The following is a 23,501-nucleotide window of genomic DNA, read 5'->3' as shown; positions in this document are numbered from 1 at the left end:
ACTGACTGGAGACACAGACAGTCACCACATCCCCAGACTGACAGACTTTTCTACCTAGTTATAATTACCTACATACAATAATAACATGTCCCCCCCCCCCCCCCCCGGCCCCAGGCCACTAAGGGCATCATTAACTAAGGACAATAATCGAATGTCTCCCCCTGAGCCCACTAAGGGGGCTCATATCCTCCAGACAGTAATAACATGTCGTGCCCCCCCCCAGCCCACGCCCACTAAGGGCACACTAAGGGTCACTATACAAACAGACAAACATGTCCCCCCCCACCCGCCCACTAAGGGCCTCATTCACTACAGACAATAATAACATTTCGTGCCCCCCCCAGCCCAAGCCCACTAAGGGCCGCATAACCTACAGACATAATAACATGTCGCCCCCACCCCCTCAGCCCAAGCCCACTAAGGGGCGCATGCGGATCCACTGCCTGGAGAACGTGGACAAGGCGCTGCAGTTCCTGAAGGAGCAGCGGGTCCATCTGGAGAACATGGGCTCCCACGACATCGTCGACGGCAACCACCGCCTCACGCTGGGCCTCATCTGGACCATCATCCTCCGCTTCCAGGTAACACACACCTGTCCAGGTAACAAAACTGTCCAGGTAACACGCACCTGTCCAGGTAACACACACCTGTCCAGGTAACACACACCTGTCCAGGTAACACAAACCTGTCCAGGTAACACAAACCTGTCCAGGTAACGCGCACCTGTCCAGGTAACACAAACCTGTCCAGGTAACACAAACCTGTCCAGGTAACGCGCACCTGTCCAGGTAACGCACACCTGTCCAGGTAACGCACACCTGTCCAGGTAACACACACCTGTCTAGGCACCACACACCTGTCCGGTTAACACACAACTCTCAAGGTAACAGACACACACCTCTCCAGGTAACACACCTGTCTAGGTAACACAAAATGGCTTGAGTTAAAGTTGGTCCTTCATCACAGACACAGCCTCAAAGCTTATCCATATCAGATTATATGCAAACACAACTATCTTCTTACATTTTACATTTAATGCATTTAGCAGACGCTTCTATCCAAAGTGAATTACAATAATTACATTTGTCGAGCCAACTGTAGACACGCCTTCTCTAACACATACACTTATACACTTCAGATAACTTTACAAATGTTCACCATTACACATACAGTTAATTATTTGCTGTCGACACATCAGATAATCTAATTGTTTTAAACAAGAGCTCAACCCTTCAGTTCAAGGTCTGCTCCTCTCCGGAACGTCTACGTACACTCAGCTCGTCGTATCGGCTGTGGAGCGCCAGATAGTTGTCATGGCAATACAGCCCACTAGCCACAGTGTCTCTGCTATGGTTTGACCTTTGAGTCGAGATATATGCCCCCGCCTGGCACACCAGAGGCTCAACGCTAACTAGTGGCTAAAAGCAAACTAGTTGCTTAACACTCTACTCTACGCTCTACATCCACAGTATGCTAAACTACATGCTAGGCTCTGATAAAACACAACAGACAGCTACATGCTAAGTAGCCTGTAGTCGTTCCAGGGACTACATACACGGCATGGTCAAACCTAAACTGGGATTTGGTCTCACCCATCTAGTGATTAAACACTTACTAGCTGTTAAATGCTCATCATGGCTCCAAATCCACATGTCCAGTCTCTCAATTTATATTAGATTCGATTCTACAATTGTATTACTGCAAAGTACATGGACTCCAACATATCTATAGCTCTCATCATTAGCATTTCTCTGCATCTAACAGTTTCTCTTTATCTATTTCAATCAGTTTATCTTTATCTATCTCTCTATCAATTTATCTTTATCTATCTCTCTCCGTTTATCTCACTAGTGCTTTGTCTACAGTATATAGTCCACCAACCACTTTGTTGTTTTTCGCTCCCTGTCTGTCTGTCTGTCTCTCTCTCTGTCTGTCTCTACCTATCTGTCTGTCTCACAGATCCAAGACATCCGCGTGGAGACAGAAGACAACAAGGAGAAGAGATCCGCTAAGGACGCTCTGCTGCTCTGGTGCCAGATGAAGACTGCTGGGTACTTAAAAACACTACTACCAATAATACTGCTGGAAGTAATCGTACTACATACTACAAATACTGCTACTAATTATACTGCTAGAAGTAATCATACTATATACTATATATAGTACTTCTAATGCTACTGTTGTAAATATACTACATACTATAAAAACTACTACTGACAATACTGCTATAAATACGACTACTGATACTACCACTCGAATAAATATACTACAAACTAATCAAATTATTATAATTTTTTTTCAGATATCCAAACGTCAACATCCACAACTTCTCCACCAGCTGGCGTGACGGAATGGCCTTCAACGCCCTCATTCATAAACACAGGTAACAATCTCGCTATCAGGGGCAGGAGGACCAGAGTTCCCACAGGCTAGTTAACATATAGTTAGCACACAGCTAACAAGCTTGTGACGAGGGTTACAGGCTAGTTAACATATAGTTAGCAGCACACAGCTAACAGGCTTGTAACGAGGGTTACAGGCTAGTTAGCAGACAAGTGACATGCTAGTTAGCACATAGCTAACGCGGTAGTTGGCACACAGCTGATACGAAGACCCAGGTTAATGATGCATAGCTTAACGTAATGTGTGTGTGTGTGTGTGTGTGTGTGTGTGTGTGTGTGTGTGTGTGTGTGTGTGTGTGTGTGTGTGTGTGTGTGTGTGTGTGTGTGTGTGTGTGTGTGTGTGTGTGTGTGTGTGTGTGTGTGTGTGTGTGTGCAGACCGGACCTGATAGACTTTGACAGACTGAAGAAGTCCAACGCCCACCACAACCTGCAGAACGCCTTCAACCTGGCGGAGCAGCACCTGGGCATCACCAAGCTGCTGGACGCAGAGGGTGAGTGACGGCCCAGGGGCCCTGAGGTACTGGGTACTGGAGTAGTACTACAATACTGTACAAGGACCAGTACTACAATACACACTGATAGTAGTGTTATGGAGGCTGTAGTAGTACTACCATACACACCAGGGCTTTGACTCCGAACTTCGTTATTCGAATATAATTCGAATATCAAAAAATAAATCAAAATTCGAACGAATATTAGGCAGCCCTTAATATTCGAACCTGTTATGGGCAGGACGAGAGGGAGAGACGTCGGAGAACCCGACGCAGTCTATTCATAATATTGTAATGACCACGGAAGAGGCAGTGAATGAAGTATTGATTAGACAGCGATTTATTAGAAACCTAATAAACCGTTGGAACACGCAAGACTGGTAACCATAGCAAGTCTTACTGAAGGCATTTAATGGTCAAAATATTATTAATAAATAATTGAATATATTCGAATATTAATAAACAAACAAACTTCGAATATGATTTTTTGGGCAAAAGTCAAAGCCCTAATACACACTGGTAGTAGTGTTATGGATAATGGAGTAGTACTAGTACTACTATACACACTAGTAGTAGTGTTATGATACTGTAGTAGTACTAGCACTACTTATATATAACTTCATGTTTTCTGTGTGCAGACATCAGCGTTGACCACCCAGACGAGAAGTCAGTCATCACCTACGTTGTCACTTACTACCACTACTTCTCAAAGATGAAGGCCCTGAAGGTCGAGGGGAAACGCATCGGAAAGGTACGCACAAGTACAACATAATGCTACACTATACTGTACACATTCAAGTATCACATAGTACTGCACTTTATGCATTCAAGTATCACTTTTTACTACACTATATGCATTCAAGTATCACATAGTACTACACTGTACGCATTCAAGTATCACATTATACTACACTGTATGCATTCAAGTGCCACATAATACCACCCCATACTCATTCACCCTTAGTACACACATTACACTTTACTAGTATGCATTCAGCCTTAGTGCACACATATTACTACACTAGTACCCATTCCCCCGAAGTACACGCATATTCCACTCTCCTAGCTTACTCTGCCTCTACTGCAGGGGTCACCAAGCTTTCTGAACCGGAGAGCTACTTCATGGGTACTGAGTCATACAAAGGGCACCCAGTTCTATACACTCTTCTGAAATAACAAATCTGCTCAGTTTGCCTTTAGTTATATATTACTATCAATGATTAATGATACTCATCTATGTGAAGACATGTTAATTAATTAAGTCATGTTAATGATTTCTCAAACTAATAATCAACAATGACTTAAAAACGGTGGGAAAGAGTTGTTCAAGAATGAGTAGTGGTATTTTTAGAACAGGCCTGCGGGCGCCTCATGTGGTCCTTGCGGGCGCCTCATGTGGTCCTTGCGGGCACCATGGCACGTGTTGGTGACCCCTGCTCTACTGGCTGCTATCCGCCACCTCTACTAACTGTGTCTGTCGCCCCCTGGTGGTCAGGTGCTGGACAACGCTCTGGAGTCCCAGAAGCTGATCGACAAGTATGAGTCTCTGTCCTCCGACCTGCTGGAGTGGATCGAACAGACCATAATAATCCTCAACAACCGCAAGTTTGCCAACTCTCTGACCGGTGTCCAGCAGCAACTACAGGCCTTCAACTCCTACCGGACGGTGGAGAAGCCCCCCAAGTAAGTGAGAGACACACACACACACACACACACAAACACACACACACACACACACACACACACACACACACACACACACACACACACACACACACACACACACACACACACACACACACACACACACACACACACACACACACACACACAGTGTTGATGAGAAAAGGATGATGAGAGATAAAGATGATGATGATGGCGATGAGGGGATGGTGATGAAGATGAGAGAATGATTATGATGATGAGGTTGATGATGATGAGAGGTTAAAGATAAGGATGATGATGATGGTGATAAGAGGATGATGATGATGGTGATAAGAGGCTGATGATGATGATGATTGTGGTGGCGGTGGTCTCAGGTTCACAGAGAAGGGGAACTTGGAGGTCCTTCTGTTCACCATCCAGAGCCGGATGAGGGCCAACAACCAGAAGGTGTACACCCCCCGCGAGGGCAAGCTCATCTCTGACATCAACAAGGTGAGCCCCGACCCCTGACCCCTGACCCATGACCCCTGAACCCACAGCGGCTGCACTTGGATGCTGTGTAACAAAAGGTGACCGAATGCTGCGTTGTGATAGGCCTGGGAGCGTCTGGAGAAGGCGGAGCACGAGCGCGAGCTGGCTCTGAGGACGGAGCTCATTCGCCAGGAGAAACTGGAGCAGCTGGCGAGACGCTTCGACCGCAAGGCGGCCATGAGGGAGACCTGGCTGAGTGAGAACCAGAGACTAGTGTCACAGGTAAGACACGCACACGCACGCACACACACACACGCACATGCACACGCACAAACCCACACTCACTGGGCCTGTATAGCTTTATAACACCAATCATATTGATTAATAATTACCAGGAATCCTGTTGAATAATCAAACTACTCCTCTCTCCTCTCCCTAACCCTCTCTCCTCCAGGATAACTTTGGCGTGGACCTGCAGGCGGTAGAGGCCGCCACCAAGAAGCACGAGGCCATCGAGACGGACATCGCCGCGTACGAGGAGCGCGTGCAGGCGGTGGTGTCCGTGGCGCGGGAGCTGGAGGCGGAGTCGTACCACGACATCAAGCGCGTGACGGCCAGGAAGGACAACGTGCTGCGGCTGTGGGAGTACCTGCTAGAGCTGCTGAAGGCGCGCCGGCAGCGGCTGGAGCTCACCCTGGGCCTGCAACACGTCTTCCAGGAGATGCTGCACATCATGGACTGGATGGACGAGATGAAGGTAGGGAGGGAGAGGGGGGAAGATATAGGGAGTGTAGGTAGAGAGGGGGAGATGAAGGAGAGAGGGGGACATGGAGGGAGAGAGGAGGGAGGAGAGAATTTTAGGGAGAGATGAAGGAGAGGAGAAAGGGGGAGATTAGGGGGAGATTTACGTAGAGTGGGGAGATGAGAGAGAGAGGGGGAGAGTAGGGGGAGAGGAGAGAGGGGGATATGTACGGAGAGAGGTGAGATGAGAGAATTGAAGGGGGAGAGGGGGATAGTAGGGAGAGAGCGGATAGAGAGGGGGAGTTGTAGGGAAAATAGGAGGGATAGAAGAGAGGTAGAGAGAGAGGTAGAGAGAGATGTAGAGAGAGCGAGAGGTAGAGAGAGAGAGAGAGAATAGATGCGTCTAGCTCCCCGCTAGACGCAGGACTGGAAGGCGTAGGGTTGGGGGCGGAGGCGTCATGGATGACTCATTCTGCGTGTCTGTGCAGATGTTGCTGCTGTCCCAGGACTACGGGAAACACCTGCTAGGGGTGGAGGACCTTCTGCAGAAACACAGCCTGGTGGAGGCAGACATCTCCATCCAGTCCGACCGCGTCAAGGCAGTCAACTCCACCGCTCACAAGTTCTCCATCACTGGAGACGGTGAGGGCTCCACTTCCCTAACCTGACCTGGCTCCACCCTTAAAGTGGAAAGGAAGCAATCAAATAAAACATGTCTATAGCACTAGTTAAATATTTAAATATACCATAAATACAAATAAAGTCGGAAATATGTCCCGTTATTCAGAATGAAGCACAAACACGTTGCATTAATTACAATTTTTTCAGCCTGTGCGCCGCCATCTCTGTTTTCAGAATACGATGACGTCACGAGAATGGTTGGTATTAACATTCTATGTTGTTTACATAGCGGCTCATAGCCTCACAGGTAGCTTACTGCCTCAACAAAATGGATATGGACGAATGGGATAGACCAACCAATGAGGGCAGGCATCCAATTGCCTATGCTTTTGAGCCAGTAAGAGAAGTCGGAGTTTTAGTGCCCCCAACAGAGCCTGACTATGGAGGAGAAATAGATGAAGGAGAGAGAGATGTATCTGAGCGCACAGGAAACAATCGGTGGTGCTTGTGTGGGGTTTGTGTCCCTATGTCCACTGACATGGAGAGTGTCTGCTGCCATGAAATGAACCTGTAGTAATGCAGTGTAAGATATGTATATATATTGCACATTATATATTATTACATTATTATATTTTTTATATATATATATAATAATTATTATAATATAATAAGATAAGAAAAGTAAAGTACACGGGTGCAGCAGCTGGGCTCCACGCTGCCTTACAGTTCGTTAATTTCATGATACAAGTAATTGTCGTGCCATTTGGGTGTGCACGTGAATATGCGAAAATAGTGCAACCGACGGTGTTTGCAAATGGATTATTTCCGATAACAATGGATTATTTTGGCGATGGATTAGAAATTATCAAGAGCATGGAGCGAGCTAGTCTGCAAACAAGACAATCTTCAAACAGTGAGTGTACTTGTACTAATTTATCTGTTTCTCTAGTAGTAGAAGCTAAGTGTACCTCTCGTTCCTCTGCCTGGCAAGCACGTTTCTGCGCTCTTTCGCTGCGCATAAGAGCAGCGCCCGGGTCCGATCTGACGGGTATGTCCGTGTCTCCAGCACTATATCCACTAAAATTAAAAATAGTTGGCACAGCATCTGGCTTCAGGCGATTGGTGGGACGGCGAACAAATCTCCCATCTTCAGAAAAAGCTCCCTCTTCGATGTAATCAGCCTCTATAAAGTGGTCGCTACATACTCTCTGCCCTGATCCCATTGGGGGGCTGAGGCGTTTCAATGCAGCTAACCATCTTCGGAGCACTTCAGGCTTCTTGACGGGAATTACATGGAAATGAACTATTCTACCGCTCTCCTTTAACCGATAAAATTCGTTTGAACAGCCAGGGGCAATACAAAAGGACCCCCCTGTTCTTCTTCCAATATCCGACATGTTTATTTTAAAGAGCCAACCATTCTGATGACGTAGCGCCTGCGTTTTTAAAACATGGCTGCGCCCTAGAGCCGAAAGTCGTTATAAACATGTCATTTTACGGTGAAACTACTTGAATTTCAGTACTGATGAAAATCCATGTGTTTCCAAAAATGAAAAAACAAACAAAAAATTGACACAGTTCTCAGTGCTTCATTTCCACTTTAACCTAACTCACCAGACCTGACACTAACCGTACCCTAACCTGACTGTACTTATCCCTAACCTGACTTGACTTAACCTTGCAGGGCTGGACCGCCCCATCATATTTATTATTCATTATTGTTGTTTATGTTTTTAATGTGGTTTCATGTGGTATCTTATCTTATCTTATCTAACCTTACCCTAACCTGACCCTAATCGAACCTGCATTGACCTGACACTAACCTGAGCTGACCCTCCCCACACCCTAACTGACCTGACCCTAACCTGCCCTGACCCCTGACCCCTGACGGTGTGGCTCTCTGTGCTCCAGGCTACAAGCCCTGCGACCCCCAGGTCATCCAGGACCGCGTGGCCCACATGGAGTTCTGCTACCAGGAGCTCAGCCAGCTGGCCGGGGAGCGGCGCTGCCGTCTGGAGGAGTCGCGGCGCCTGTGGAGGTTCTTCTGGGAGATGGCGGAGGAGGAGGGCTGGATCCGGGAGAAGGAGCAGATCCTGTCGTCGTCGGAGCGCGGCAAGGACCTGACGGGGGCGCTGCGCCTGCTCCGGCAGCACCGCGCCCTGGAGGACGAGATGGCGGGCCGCTGGGCCCACCTCCAGCAGGGCCTGGCCGAGGGCCACCGGATGGTCGACGAGGGCCACTTCGCCGCCGCCAAGATCGGGGAGCGCGCCGAGGACCTCCGGGCGCAGTGGGCGGCGCTGCAGGCGCTGGCGGCCGAGCGCCGCCGGCGCCTGGACGAGGCGCTGGCCATGCACCAGTTCCAGACGGACGCCGACGACGTGGACGCCTGGACGCTGGACGCGCTGCGCATCGTGTCCAGCGGCGAGACGGGCCACGACGAGTTCTCCACGCTGGCGCTCGTCCGCAAGCACAAGGACGCGGCGGCCGAGGTGGACGGCTACCGGCCTGTCGTCGACGCCCTGCACGAGGCGGCGGCGGCGCTGCCCACCGAGGAGGCGGGGTCGGATGAGGTGCGCGGCCGCCTGGCGGGCATGGAGGAGCGCTACCGGGAGGTGGTGGAGCTGACGCGGCTCAGGAAGCAGGCTCTGCAGGACGCCCTTGCGCTCTACAAGATGGTGAGCGAGGCGGAGGCCTGCGAGGCCTGGATCCAGGAGAAGGAGCAGTGGCTGGTCAGCATGGAGATCCCCGAGAGGCTGGAGGACCTGGAGGTGGTGCAGCACAGGTCCGTCTGGGGGAGGAGGGGGGCAGGGTGGAGGCCAGACCGACCGTAGTGTAGATCGGATGTGATTCTCCTATCGTTAATATTTTTTTGGACGTGTTGATCGCTAACTGGCGGGTGGTCTCCGTGGCAGGTTTGAGAGCCTGGAGCCAGAGATGAACAGCCAGGCATCGCGCGTTGCCGTGGTCAACCAGATCGCTAGGCAACTGATCCACAACGGACATCCCGGCGAGAAGGACATCAAGGCCCAGCAGGACCAGCTGAACAACCGGTCGGTACCGCGGCTGGCATACATGTTGTATATGAGTCTGTTGCCTTGGCCTACTCTGGGGATGACAACACATGAGTCTGTTGCCTTGGCCTACTCAGGGGATGACAACACATGAGTCTGTTGCCTTAGCCTACTCAGGGGATGACAGCACATGTTATATATGAGTCTGTTGCTTAGCCTACTCCGATTTGGACAGGGTACTCTATAGCCTACAGTCACATGGCTGCAGTACCAGCTATATGTCCTTCTAGAAGCAGTCCCAGTAACAAACACCTCCCTCCCTGACCACCAGGTGGAGCCAGTTCAGGGACCTTGTGGACCAGAAGAAGGAATCCCTGAACTCAGCCCTGGGCGTCCAGAACTACCACCTGGACTGTAACGAGACCAAATCCTGGATCAGGGAGAAGACCAAGGTACTATATATACCACTAGTCCTTCTTCATCTACTATTAGTACTGGTGGCAGAACTACAACTTGGAATGCTACTACTGCTAACACTATTACGATAAGTAGTATGTATGCTAGTACTACTATTAATGTCAATATTAATCAATCTAGTACTTGTACTACTAAATTCAATCCCACTTCCACTATTACTAGTACCAATACATTTACTAGTAGTACTGAGTATGAATACTAGGTGTGTGGTATTACTCGGTCAGTAGTACCACTAGGTGTGTAGTACCACTAGGTACCACTAGTTGCAGTACTCAGTAGTTCGCCCCCCCCCCCCCAGGTGATCGAGTCCACCCAGGAGCTGGGGAACGACCTGGCCGGGGTGATGGCCCTTCAGAGGAAGCTGACGGGGATGGAGCGAGACCTGGCCGCCATCGAGGACAAGCTGGCCGGCCTGGGGAAGGAGGCGGAGCTTCTGGCGGAGCAGCACCCGGAGCAGGCGGGCGCCATCAGGGGGCGCCTGGTGGAGATCTCCTCCGTCTGGGACGAGATGAAGGTACGGTCGGGGTCCTGACCCCTAACCCCCACCGCCGGGGGGGGGCTTCGATACTGGGAAGGGAAACGTCGGTACGATGGGGCCAACGCTGTGGTCTCGTCCCCCGCTGTGTCTCCTCCAGGAAACTCTGAAGACCAGGGAGGAGTCTCTGGGCGAGGCGAGCAAGCTGCAGCAGTTCCTGCGCGAGCTGGACGACTTCCAGTCGTGGCTGTCGCGCACGCAGACGGCCATCGCGTCGGAGGACATGCCCAACACGCTGGGCGAGGCGGAGAAGCTGCTGGCGCAGCACGAGGGCATCAAGAACGAGATCCGCAACTACGAGGAGGACTACCAGAAGATGAGGGACATGGGCGAGATGGTGACGCAGGGGCAGACGGACGCACAGTACATGTTCCTCCGCCAGAGGCTGCAGGCGCTGGACACCGGCTGGAACGAGCTGCACAAGATGTGGGAGAACCGGCAGAACCTGCTGTCCCAGTCGCACTCGTACCAGCTGTTCCTCCGAGACACCAAGCAGGCCGAGGCCTTCCTCAACAACCAGGTGACCCTATACACAATACTGGTCTAGTACTACCAACATACACAATACTAACATAGTACTACCAACATGTAGTAATACCACAAGCAGGCTGAGGCCTTCCTCAACAACCAGGTACCCCTAAACACAATACTGGTCTAGTACTACCAACATACACAATACTAACATAGTACCACCAACATACACAATGCTACCGTAGTACTACCAACGTATAGTAATACCACAAGCAGGCTGAGCCCTTCCTCAACAACCAGGTACCCATAAAGACAATACTGGTCTAGTACTACCAACACACACAATACTAACATAGTACTACCAACATAAAGTAATACTACTCTAGTACTAACAACGCACACAATACTACCATAGTAATACCAACATACAAAGTACCACTATAGTAGCAATATTACAACATATACAGCACAACTATAGTGCTATCGAGATAGAGAATACTACCATAGTACTAATAACATACAAAATACTACTATAGCACTCCCAACATACACAGTACTACCAAAGTGCTAACTGTGTGTGTGTGTGTGTGTGTGTGTGTGTGTGTGTGTGTGTGTGAGCAGGAGTACGTCCTGGCCCACACGGAGATGCCAAGCACTCTGCAGGCGGCTGAGGCCTCCATCAAGAGGCAGGAGGACTTCATGACCACCATGGACGCCAACGAGGAGAAGATCGTGGGCGTGGTCGAGGCCGGACGCCGCCTCGCCAGCGACGGCAACATCAACGCCGAGCGCATCCAGGAGAGAGTGGCCTCCATCGACGAGAGGTGAGCGCTACGCTAGCTTAGGGTCAGCGCTACGCTAGCTTAGAGTTAGAGAATCCAGGAGAGAGTGGCCTCCATCGACGAGAGGTGAGCGCTACGCTAGCTTAGGGTCAGCGCTACGCTAGCTTAGAGTTAGAGAATCCAGGAGAAAGTGGCCTCCATCGACGAGAGGTGAGTGCTACGCTAGCTTAGGGTTAGCGCTGGGCTAGCTAAGATTTAGATGAACTCTTAACTGTGTTAACTAACTGTGTTGACTAACTGGTGGACTCTGCCTTACTGGTGGACTCTAGCTAACTGGTGGACTCTAGCTAACTGGTGGACTCTAGCTAAATGGTGGACTCTAGCTAACTGGGGGACTCTAGCTAACTGGGGGACTCTAGCTAACTGGGGGACTCTACCTAACTTAGGGACTCCACCTAACTGGTTCTACTTAGCTGGGTGACTATACCTAACTGGTTTTACCTAACTGGTTCTACCTAACCTGTCTACTCTACCTAACTAACCCGTCTCCAGGCACAAGAAGAACCGCGAGGCAGCGGTGGATCTGCTGATGAGACTGAAGGACAACAGAGACCTGCAGAAGTTCCTCCAGGACGGGCAGGAGGTGAACATACACACACACACACAAACAGACGCACACACAAAGACATTGCACACACACACACTTATTACACACACGTTATAATGTATATAACGTCTATATAATAAATAATGTGTGCGTGTGTATAATATCATGTAACATGTGTTTGTGCAGCTGTCTCTGTGGGTGAACGAGAAGATGCTGACGGCCCAGGACCTGACCTACGACGAGGCCAGGAACCTCCACAGCAAGTGGCTCAAACACCAGGCCTTCATGGCCGAGCTGCAGGCCAACAAGGAGTGGCTGGAGAAGATAGAGAAGGTATGGAGGATGGAGAGGAGGGATGGAGGGATGATTGGGAGAGGAGGGATGAGAGAGAGAGAGAGAGGGAGAAAGAGGGTATGAAGGGAGATGAGAGAGGGAGAAAGGGGGAAAAGACAGAGACTTCCCCATTTAAAGCTCCTCATTTGGAAAGTTCTGCCCTACGACCTTTCTGATTGGCTGATGTTCTGGCGCTCTGCCATCTGATTGGCTGCAGGACGGTAAGCTGCTGGTGTCTGAGAAGCCGGAGACTGAGGCGGTGGTCCAGGAGCAGCTGGGCACCCTGCAGACCATGTGGGCGGAGCTGGAGTCCACCACCCAGACCAAGGCCCAGTGTCTGTTTGACGCCAACAAGGCGGAGCTCTTCACCCAGAGCTGTACGGACCTGGACAAGTGGATGGGCGGCCTGGAGGGACAGATCCAGTCTGACGACTACGGCAAAGACCTCACCTCCGTCAACATCCTGCTGAAGAAGCAGCAGGTCAGCTCACTTCCTGTCAAGCTTTACTTCCTGTCAGGGTCAATTGAGAAGGACATGGTCCAGTTCCAGGTACCAGAGACTGGTTTAGATAAGATGTACCTGTCTCCAGGTACCAGAGACTGGTTTAGATAAGATGTACCTGTCTCCAGGTACCAGAGAATGGTTTAGATTTCATTCATGTCGTTCATTCATTCAGACAGCTGGGGTCTAAACTAAATTCGTCCCTCATGGTTAGATTCACAAACACTCAAGTATCGAGACCTAGTACTGATACCTGGTACTGATACCTAGTACTGATACTAGTACTTTTACCAAGTACATTTACCCAGTACTAATGCCCACTGCTCAGTACTGATAACTAGTACCGATACCTCGTACTAATGCCTAGTACTGATACCTAGAATTAAAAAACTAGTCCTAATACCTAGCACTAATACCTGGTACTGATACCTTGTACTGATACCTAGTACACCAGACTTTATTATCTACAAACGCGCTCAAGGATCTGGACTAAATTATTGTGAGTCTCTGACTGTGTGTGTGTGTGTGTGTGTGTGTGTGTGTGTGTGTGTGTGTGTGTTTGTAGATGTTGGAGTCGCAGGTGGAGGTTCGCCAGAGGGAGGTGTTGGAGCTGCAGACGCAGGTGACTGCGCTGGGCCAGGAGGGCAACGACATGGTGGAGGTGGACGGGAGACGGCAGCTGGTGGCCAAGAAGTTCCAGGACCTGCTGGACCCTCTCAGGAAGAGGAAGGACTTCCTGGTGGCGTCGCGAGAGGTTCACCAGTTCAACAGGGACATGGAGGATGAGATCGTACGTAACACCTCTGTCCTCCCAGTCTCCACTGGTCTCAGCTACTCTTTGCGTTTGAATGCTAAAAGATGAAGTTATAAAAGCCCTGAGGATGTGAAGACCATAGGCTAATTTAAATGTATACAAATATTGGTATCACTTAATAAATGACCAATAATGATGTTTTGTTTTTTTATACGGATTAACTTAAGTGTGTGCTTCCATGACGTTGTGTGTATGTAAGGTGTTTGTGTGTATAACCTGTGTGTATAACGTGTGTATTTGTAGCTGTGGATGGAGGAGAGGATGCCTCTCGCTACGTCTACTGACCACGGACACAACCTGCAGACGGTCCAACTGCTCATCAAGAAGAACCAGGTCTGTCTCTCTGTCTGCCTGTCTGTCTGTCTGCCTGTCTGTCTGTCTGTCTTTATGAGGTTACTCTCGGGGCTGAATGTGGCGCCGCTTGTTTTAGAGAGGAGTGATCGAGGAGTGATGTGGGTTGAAAGAGGAGTGATGTGGGGTGTTGGAGGACTGATGAGGGGTGATGGAGTATTGATAGAGGAGTGATGCGGGTGATAAAGTTGTGATGGAGTGGTGATAGAGTAGTGGTGGAAGAGGGAGGACGGAGGGTTGATAGAGAGCGTTATAGTGGAGTGTCTAAGCTGTGCTTTCCGGTCCAGACCCTGCAGAAGGAGCTCCAGGGTCACCAGCCGCGCATCGATGACATCATGGAGCGCAGCCGCAGCCTCCTGCAGGAGGAGTCCTCTGAGGGGGGCGTCCCCCAGCGGCTGAAGGAGCTGCAGGAGCTCTGGCGCCTCCTGCTGGAGGAGGTGGGTCGCCGTGACGACCGGCTCGGCCACGCCCACCAGGCCCAGCAGTACTACTTCGACGCGGCGGAGGCGGAGGCCTGGATGAGCGAACAGGAGCTCTACATGATGTCAGAGGAGAAGGCCAAGGTGAGCCCCACCTACACCACCCTTCAGCTGCACCGCCTCCTCCACCACTACCTACACGCACACTGCACCACACTTCAGCCACACCCCCGTAGCTCATCACCTACCAACACTCCACCACCCTTAAGCTACACCACCACCTCCACCACTGCCTCATCGCCTCAACACACACTCAATCAGCCTTTAGCTACACCACCACTAGCTCATAACCTCCATCACACTTTAGCTACACCACCACTGCCTCCATCACCTCCACACACTCCACAACCTTTAGCCACACCACTACTACTTCCATATCACCATACACACTCCAGCTTAATAACATAACACTTCAGCTGCACCAACACTACCTCCATCACCTCCACACACACTCCATTACACTTCAGCTACACCAATAACACCGCAACTCCCATCAGCTACACCCCTTCTCCCCCTCCACCATCACAACAACTGTAATTCACTCGTTTGTGTGTGTGTGTGTGCAGGATGAGCAGAGCTCGGTTGCCATGGTGAAGAAGCACCAGATCGTGGAGCAGGCGGTGGAGGACTACGCAGACACGGTCCACCTGCTGTCCCAGACCAGCAGGGGCCTGGTGGCCCAGGGACACCCCGAGAGGTCAGAGGTCCACACACGCACGCACGCACGCGCGCACGCACGCACGTACGTACGTACGTACGCACACACGTACACACACACACACACACGTACACACACACACACACACACACACACACACACACACACACACACACACACACACACGTACACACACACACACACGTACACACACACGTACACACACACACACGTACGTACCTACGTACACACACACGTACACACACACACGTATATGTGCACACTCACTCACTCACTCACAATGTATTATTTCTCCTTTGCTCCATTCTGCTCGCATCTGCGTGTGTGTGTGTGTGTGTGTGTGTTTACGTGTGTGTAGTGAGCGTATGGGCATGCGTCAGTCCCAGGTGGACAAGCTGTACGCGGGGCTGAAGGACCTGTCCGAGGAGCGGCGGGGGAAGCTGGACGAGCGCTTCCGCCTCTTCCAGCTGAACCGCGAGGTGGACGACCTGGAGCAGTGGGTCGCCGAGAGAGAGGTGGTCGCCGGCTCCCACGAGCTGGGCCAGGACTACGAGCACGTCACCGTAAGTCCAGCCAGCCCAGCCCGTAGCCTAGCATGTAGCCTAGCATGTCACCGTAGGAACCAGCTAGCCTAGCCTGTAAACTAGCATTTCACTGTAGGTCCAGCTAGCCTAGCCCGAAGCCTTGCCCGTCACCGTAGGTCCAGTTAGCCTAGCATGTAGCCTAGCCGTAGCTTAGCTTGTCACAGTAGGTCCAGCTAGCCCATCGACTAGCACGTCACAGTCGCTCCAGCTGGCCGAGCCTGTAGCCTAGCACATAGCCTAGCATGCAACCGAAGGTCTAGCTAGCCTAGCCAGTAGCCTATCATGTAGCCTAGTATGTCACTGTAGGTGCATATATATTAGCATGTAGCCTAGAATGTAGCATGGCTGGTCACTCTATGCAGATCTCATATTGCTAGTGATGCTAGCATCTCTAAGCAGCCTAGCAGCCTAGCATCCTCTGCTGTCCCTGTGTAGTCCCCCAACGGGCTGACTCCATCCTGACCTCTGACCTCCCCCACCCCGCCCTGCAGATGCTGCAGGAGCGTTTCCGGGAGTTCGCCCGGGACACGGGCACGATCGGCCAGGAGCGCGTGGACGCGGTGAACCGGCAGGCGGACGAGCTGATCAACGGCGGGCACGGCGACGCGGCCACGGTGGCGGAGTGGAAGGACGGGCTGAACGAGGCCTGGGCCGACCTGCTGGAGCTCATCGACACGCGCACGCAGATCCTCGCCGCCTCCTTCGAGCTGCACAAGTTCTACCACGACGCCAAGGAGATCCTGGGCCGCATCCTGGACAAGCACAAGAAGCTGCCCGAGGAGCTGGGCCGCGACCAGAACACCGTGGAGACTCTGCAGAGGATGCACAGCACCTTCCAGCACGACATCCAGGCCCTGGGGACGCAGGTACACACACACTGTACACACTATACACATTATATACACAGTATACCTTTATATACATATATATACACAGCACCTTCCAGCACGACATCCAGGCCCTGGGGACGCAGGTACACACACACTGTATACACTATACACATTATATACACAGTATACCTTTATATACATATATATACACAGCACCTTCCAGCACGACATCCAGGCCCTGGGGACGCAGGTACACACACTGTACACACTATATACATTATGTATATACGTTATATAAACATTATTTACATTATCTGCACTATATATACATTATTGACACATATACATTATATGCTCTATATTCACATTTTATATTATATATAATTTGTATATACATTATAAAAACATTATACACATTATATATACATATATCTTTATACACATATATATATATATAAACGGTACATTCCAGCACGCTATCAAGGTTCTGGGAACACGGGTATGTGTCTATGAATATAAATATATAAGAGGGTCCCAGCCTGGGTTCTGACACATGGCCTCTGACCTCTGACCTCTGACCTCTGACCCATGGCCTGCAGGTGCGCCAGCTGCAAGAGGACGCGGTGCGCCTCCAGTCCGCCTACGCCGGAGACAAGGCTGACGACATCCAGCGGCGCGAGGGGGAGGTGCTAGAGGCCTGGAGCAGCCTATTGGAGGCCTGCGACGGCCGCAGGCTCCGCCTCCTGGACACGGGGGACAAGTTCCGCTTCTTCAGCCTGGTCCGAGACCTCCTGCTGTGGATGGAGGGCGTCATCAGGCTGATCGAGAACCAGGAGAACCCCAAGTAGGTCCCCGCTACGCTAACAACATGCTAACACTATGTCAAACCATGCTAACACTATGCGAAACCATGCTAACACTATCATCAGGCTGCTAGAGACTGATAGTAGACTAATGCCATGCTAACGCCATGCTAGCACCATGCTAACCCCATGCTAATGTGGTGCCAAAAACATGCTAACTGTGTGTGTGTGTGTGTGTGTGTAGGGATGTCTCCTCGGTGGAGCTGCTGATGAACAACCACCAGGGCATCAAGGCGGAGATCGACGCACGTAACGACAGCTTCACCTCCTGCATTGAGCTGGGCAAGGCCCTGCTAGCCCGCAAGCACTACGCCTCCGAGGAGGTAGGGGGTGCCACCTCCCGCACAACCACGATTGACTCATGTAGACATTCAACTGTATACATATAAACTCATTATAGATAGATATAGATTGATATATATCGATTTATAGATACTGTAACACTTATTGCATGTTTTTTTGATTGTATACATCTGAATCCTAGATGTATAGATACTGTAACACTGTAATTATGTTTTATTAAGACATTTGTTGTACCTCCTGGTTGGTTCACAGATCAAAGAAAAGTTGCTGCAGTTGACAGACAAGAGGAAGGATATGATTGACAAGTGGGAGGACCGATGGGAATGGTTGAGACTGAGTAAGGCCCACCCACCTTATATTTGTTTTCCCATTATCAACCAATAGAATTTAAGAGTTTGATTGAAATGAACAGGCTGACTCAAGCTCATCTTGTCCAACCTCCTCTCCTCCCCTCACTCCCTCCCTCCCTCCCTCCCCTCTCTCAGTTCTGGAGGTGCACCAGTTCTCGCGGGACGCAGGTGTGGCGGAGGCGTGGCTGCTGGGCCAGGAGCCCTACCTGTCGGGCCGGGAGGTGGGCGAGAGCGTGGACGATGTGGAGAAGCTCATCAAGAGGCACGAGGCCTTCGAGAAGTCGGCCGCCACCTGGGAGGAGCGCTTCTCCGCCCTCGAGAGGCTGACCACGGTAGGTGGAGCAGGAGGAGCAATAGATAGAAGCTGACTATGGGAGGAGGAGCAGGAGGAGTAGGAGGAGCACTAGATAGAGGCTGACTACGGTAGGAGGAGCAGGAAGTGCACTAGATAGAGGCTGACTACGGTAGGAAGAGGAGCAATAGATAGAATGGGACTAAGTTAAGTGGAGCAGAAGAAGGAGGTCAAGATGGAGACTGACTACGGTAGGAGGAGCAGGAGGCGGTCTAAATAGAGACTGACTACAGCAGGAGCAGCGGGAGGAGAAGGACTAGATAGAGACTGACTGAGTTAGGAGGATGAGGAGGACTAGAGAGAGAGAGACTACGGTAGGAGGATCAGGAGGAGGTGCAATAGATGGAGACTAAGATAATAGGATCAGGAGGTGGAGGACTAGACGGAGACTGACTACGGTAGGAGGATCAGGAGGAGGACTAGATGGAGACTGACTACGGTCGGAGAAGGAGGAGGAGCACTAGATAAAGACTGACTAAGACAGGAGGATCAGGAGGGGGAGCAATAGATATGCTGACAACGATAGGAGGTGGAGGTGGATGAGTAGGACTAGACAGAGACTGACAAAGATAGGAGGGTCAGAAGGAGGAGGTATATATAGAGACTGACCACGGTAGGAGGAGAAGGAGGACGACGACTAGATAGACTGACCGGTAGGAGGATCAGGAGACAGAGCTAGGTGTGGGGAAGATTCTGATGTGTTGGTTCTGTACATGTAGATGGAGTTGTTGGAAGTAAGGAGACTGCAGGAGGAAGAGGAGAGGCTGAGGAGACCCCCTACTCCAGAGCCTGTCGTGGAAGAACCACTACAGAGGTGGGTCACCTGGAGCAACATGTTACACTGCACCTGTTACACTACACATGTATTAACATGTTAGGCTGTGTTCACATCTAGCGTTTTTTTAAATCTGCCAGCGCTTGTTTTACATTATATTCCTATGGAGCAGAGCGTTTCTGGAAAAAGTCACGGCTGTTTTTTTAAACGCCTCTCCCAGCGTTTTCTTCTGCCATACGGAGCGTTGAAAAAAGTTCAACTTTTAGGAAGAAAATGGCCGACGTCAGGCGTCTATTTGACAACTGACCAATCACAAGCGGAACATTGACACTTCGTCAGGAAGGAAACTCAACTGTCAAAACAAGAAACGATGGCGGACAAATCACAGTGCCGGTGGAGCGATTAATAGTTTTAATTACAGAACATGTCAATATCTACGACATGTCTAATGTCGTAATAAAAACGCTCTTGGCGATTTTTGGACAAAAAACGCTGCCAGCTTCTTCTTCTTTTTTTTAAAGCGGTCGGCTCAACTTTTCACTATTGCAAAAAATGCTAAATGTGAACACGACCTTACATGTTGGTACAACACGCGTGTCACCCTACATCTGACACAGGCTTTAACGTGTCCCTCCCCCTCTTTTCCCCCCCAGGGAAGGGGAGCAGATCTCCCAGAACGGAATGCCCTCTGACCAGGAGTCGCCCAGGGTGAGTAACCTGATCTAGAACGACCTCGGTTGTAACCTAGTTACCATTGTTACCCTGCTCATATTTCTGTGTCTCTCTCTCTCTAGGATGCCGTGGATGCTGGTAGTCTGGTGAACGGAGTGGCCGAGAGGAGTTCCAAAGAGCCTAGCCCAACGCCCTCCCCCACCTCCGGGAGGAGACCTAAAGGCAGCCAATCATCTACTTTGCCCTCCAGGAACCAGGAGGCCTCAACCAATCAAATGGAAGGATTCCTACATCGCAAGCATGAATGGGAGGCGCCAAACAAGAAGGCCTCCAACAGGTACACTAGCAACACCTAGCAGCTAAGCTAACAACACCTAGCAGCTAAGCTAACAACACCTAGCCGCTAGGTTAACAACACCTAGCAAATAAGCGAACAGATAATATGGCGAAATATAAAATACAATATAGCCAGGCTAATATTATCTGGCTTCTCTACTAACCTATTATTCAGGCTAAACCAGCAACACGTCTGCTCACGGTCTCTGGATTGTTTGTTAACCTTGCAGCTAGGCTAACAGGCATTTTCCTATCTCTGCAGGTCCTGGCATAACGTGTACTGCGTGATCAACGGTCAGGAGCTGGCGTTCTATAAAGACAGCAAGATGGCTGCCCAGGGCGCGTCCTACCACAACCAGGTGCCAGTTAGCCTGCAAGAGGCTGTCTGCGACATCGCCTCCGAATACAAGAAGAAGAAACACGTCTTCAAACTTCGGTAACACAGACGATATATAGATAGATGGATGGATGGATGGATGGATTTTTACAGTATAGATATATATTCAGATAACTATATCAAATATACAGTATATTGGTTAATGTGGATATGTTCATACGGACGCAGGAGAAGCTTATTGGTTCATTTTAAGTTAACTGATGTTTGTTTCTAACCCTGTTTCAGACTCACTGATGGAAATGAATATCTCTTCCAAGCCAAAGACGAAGTAAGACTCATTCTACTGTGATAGTAACTCACATTCTACCGTAATATTTGGTTCACTTTCTACTGTGATATTTACTCATATTCTACTGTGATATTTACTCGCCTTCTACTGTGATATTAACTCACCTTATACTTTGATATTAGCTCACCTTCTACCGTGATATTTACTCTGGATATAGGTCTATTAAGACCCATATATTTACCTATTGGGTTAATGTGGATGTAACCTACAGGAGGAGATGATCCATAATGAGCACTAGTTAATCTGGTTAATGTTACCTGCAGGAGATGATCCATAATGGGCAATAGTTAATCTGGTTAATGTACCCTACAGGAGGAGATGACGCATAATGGTTACTAGTTATTCTGGTTAATGTAACCCGCAGGAGATTATCCATAATGAGCACTAGTTAATCTGGTTATTGTAACCCTTTACAGGAGGAGATGGTCCATAATGAGCACTAGTTAATCTGGTTGATGTAACCCTTTACAGGAGGAGATGATCCATAATGAGCACTAGTTAATCTGGTTGATGTAACCCTTTACAGGAGGAGATGATCCATAATGAGCACTAGTTAATCTGGTTGATGTAACCCTTTACAGGAGGAGATGATCCATAATGAGCACTAGTTAATCTGGTTGATGTAACCCTTTACAGGAGGAGATGATCCATAATGAGCACTAGTTAATCTGGTTGATGTAACCCTTTACAGGAGGAGATGAGCTCATGGATCCAGGCCATAATGACTGCGGGGTCAGCAGCGCACTCCGAGGCGCCCAGCAGTACCCAGAGCACCCCCGTCTCTGTCCGGGCGCACACCCTGCCCGCCTCCGTCACCATGACGACCGAGTCCAGTCCGGGGAAGCGTGAGAAGGACAAGGAGAAGGACAAGGAGAAGAGATTCAGTCTGTTCAGCAAGAAGAAGTAGTAGACTCCTGTTGCTGTCCTACCGCTCTGCCCCTCTACGTTCTCCATGTTCTTTGTCCTCTACGTTCTCTGCCTTCGACGTTCTCTACGTTCTCTGCCTTCTACGTACTCTGTCCTCTACGTTCTCTATATTCTATCTCTATCCTCTACACTCTCTGTCCTCTACGTGCTCTGTCCTCTACACTATCCTCTACACTCTCTGTCTCTCTACGTTCTGTATGTTCTCTACGTTCTCTACCTTCCTTTTCCTTTGGTTCCACCCCCTCTTCCTCTCTGCTGGGTGCTTTGTAGTGTAGGTAGGGGTCTCTGTGGGGGGTCTGATGGAACAGGTCTGGATGGTTAGGGGACTCTGTAGGGGTTCTTGTGGACCAGGTCTGGGTGGCTAGGGGTCTCTGTAGGGGTCTGGTTAGCCAGGTCTTCAGGACAGACTCCTGTTGGATGAGTTGTTGTGGGACCTTTTTTCTACCTTCTGATTTCACTGCAGTTTTATATTCCTTATTATATTTCATCTTCACCAGGAAGTCACAATATAAAGATGTTTTGTGTTTTTTTTATATATTCTATCATTTGTTGTAAGACACATTCCGCTCCTCCTGAAGGAAACTGGACCCATAGTGAGATTTGATAGGTTGTCTGCACTCAACAGCCACCCCTGATTGGTTGATATGAACAGCCAATAGCGTGAAGGGAAGGGGTGATACTGGAAGGATGATTTAAGCTGATTTCCCTGCATGCTAAGCTAGGCTTAAGTAGCTCAAACTACACAAACTAAATGAAGGATGTTTCTCTAACTCTCCCTGTCTAGACCAGGAAGGAAAGTCTCATTTGCTACATTTGATTTTTACCTCCACACTTAATTTTTACGTTGGTAATGTTTCATATTGTAGTACAGATTGTAAAAGCAAGCGCTGTATAATAATAGACATTGAAGGATGGATGTTCGACGGGAGACCGATAACTGCATCCTCCCACTGCTTGCTTGAAGCCTGGCGTGATGGGGTGTTTTCTGCTCTGTATATCTACATAGTGCTGTCCTGCTCTAGTGTACTGAACCATACTGACATCTTAACTGCACAATCAACACCACTCCATAGGAATGAAGAAAACTGCAACGTCTTGGTATTTTGAGCCAAATATATTCAGAAGTTAAAGCTAGCTTCCTCATGTATTAAATTGCACCTGTAGACTTTGACTATCTATCTATCTATCTACTATCTATCACCACCTCTATCTCATTTAAATATGTGCGATGTCATTAAAAGCTTTGAAACGTTTATACTGTGTTGTGTGTGTCTGTTAGTAGTGGGAAATAAGATATGAAACCATTTGGGACAATTCACACACAAAACATGATTTATTTAAATTCCTTCATTAATTAATATAACCTATTCATGAGGCAAGACTCTATGGC

The 23,501-nt window shown here is 49.6% G+C and overlaps 1 protein-coding gene across 3 annotated transcripts in view; it reads left to right on the top strand.

Moving 5' to 3' along the window:
• Positions 1–23,364, top strand: part of sptbn1 (spectrin, beta, non-erythrocytic 1) — a 33,036-nt gene extending 9,672 nt beyond the window's left edge. The window contains exons 4-38 of one of the 3 annotated variants that reach the window (XM_030350853.1): positions 408–581; positions 1,960–2,051; positions 2,303–2,383; positions 2,779–2,894; positions 3,533–3,645; positions 4,390–4,577; positions 4,934–5,051; positions 5,154–5,312; positions 5,485–5,787; positions 6,260–6,413; positions 8,304–9,174; positions 9,305–9,442; positions 9,735–9,855; positions 10,179–10,394; positions 10,516–10,935; positions 11,508–11,710; positions 12,221–12,311; positions 12,462–12,608; positions 12,826–13,089; positions 13,676–13,900; positions 14,168–14,257; positions 14,563–14,838; positions 15,321–15,451; positions 15,792–15,996; positions 16,509–16,883; positions 17,447–17,691; positions 17,895–18,033; positions 18,266–18,350; positions 18,499–18,695; positions 19,435–19,529; positions 20,144–20,198; positions 20,285–20,499; positions 20,761–20,934; positions 21,121–21,163; positions 21,876–23,364. In XM_030350853.1, coding sequence (XP_030206713.1) covers positions 408–581; positions 1,960–2,051; positions 2,303–2,383; positions 2,779–2,894; positions 3,533–3,645; positions 4,390–4,577; positions 4,934–5,051; positions 5,154–5,312; positions 5,485–5,787; positions 6,260–6,413; positions 8,304–9,174; positions 9,305–9,442; positions 9,735–9,855; positions 10,179–10,394; positions 10,516–10,935; positions 11,508–11,710; positions 12,221–12,311; positions 12,462–12,608; positions 12,826–13,089; positions 13,676–13,900; positions 14,168–14,257; positions 14,563–14,838; positions 15,321–15,451; positions 15,792–15,996; positions 16,509–16,883; positions 17,447–17,691; positions 17,895–18,033; positions 18,266–18,350; positions 18,499–18,695; positions 19,435–19,529; positions 20,144–20,198; positions 20,285–20,499; positions 20,761–20,934; positions 21,121–21,163; positions 21,876–22,091 — 6,735 coding nt within the window. In that variant the 3' untranslated portion in view covers positions 22,092–23,364. Of the gene's footprint in view, positions 1–407; positions 582–1,959; positions 2,052–2,302; positions 2,384–2,778; positions 2,895–3,532; positions 3,646–4,389; positions 4,578–4,933; positions 5,052–5,153; positions 5,313–5,484; positions 5,788–6,259; positions 6,414–8,303; positions 9,175–9,304; positions 9,443–9,734; positions 9,856–10,178; positions 10,395–10,515; positions 10,936–11,507; positions 11,711–12,220; positions 12,312–12,461; positions 12,609–12,825; positions 13,090–13,675; positions 13,901–14,167; positions 14,258–14,562; positions 14,839–15,320; positions 15,452–15,791; positions 15,997–16,508; positions 16,884–17,446; positions 17,692–17,894; positions 18,034–18,265; positions 18,351–18,498; positions 18,696–19,434; positions 19,530–20,143; positions 20,199–20,284; positions 20,500–20,760; positions 20,935–21,120; positions 21,164–21,395; positions 21,438–21,875 lie in introns of those variants that run through there. The other 2 variants (XM_030350854.1, XM_030350855.1) reach the window with 2 other exon arrangements.
• Positions 23,365–23,501: the final 137 nt, after the last annotated feature.

The sequence above is a fragment of the Gadus morhua genome, chromosome 3 (assembly GCF_902167405.1).
Source record: "Gadus morhua chromosome 3, gadMor3.0, whole genome shotgun sequence".
NCBI lineage: Eukaryota > Metazoa > Chordata > Actinopteri > Gadiformes > Gadidae > Gadus > Gadus morhua.
Note: the sequence above shows the minus strand (reverse complement) of the source record. Positions and strands in the feature narration are given on the sequence as shown.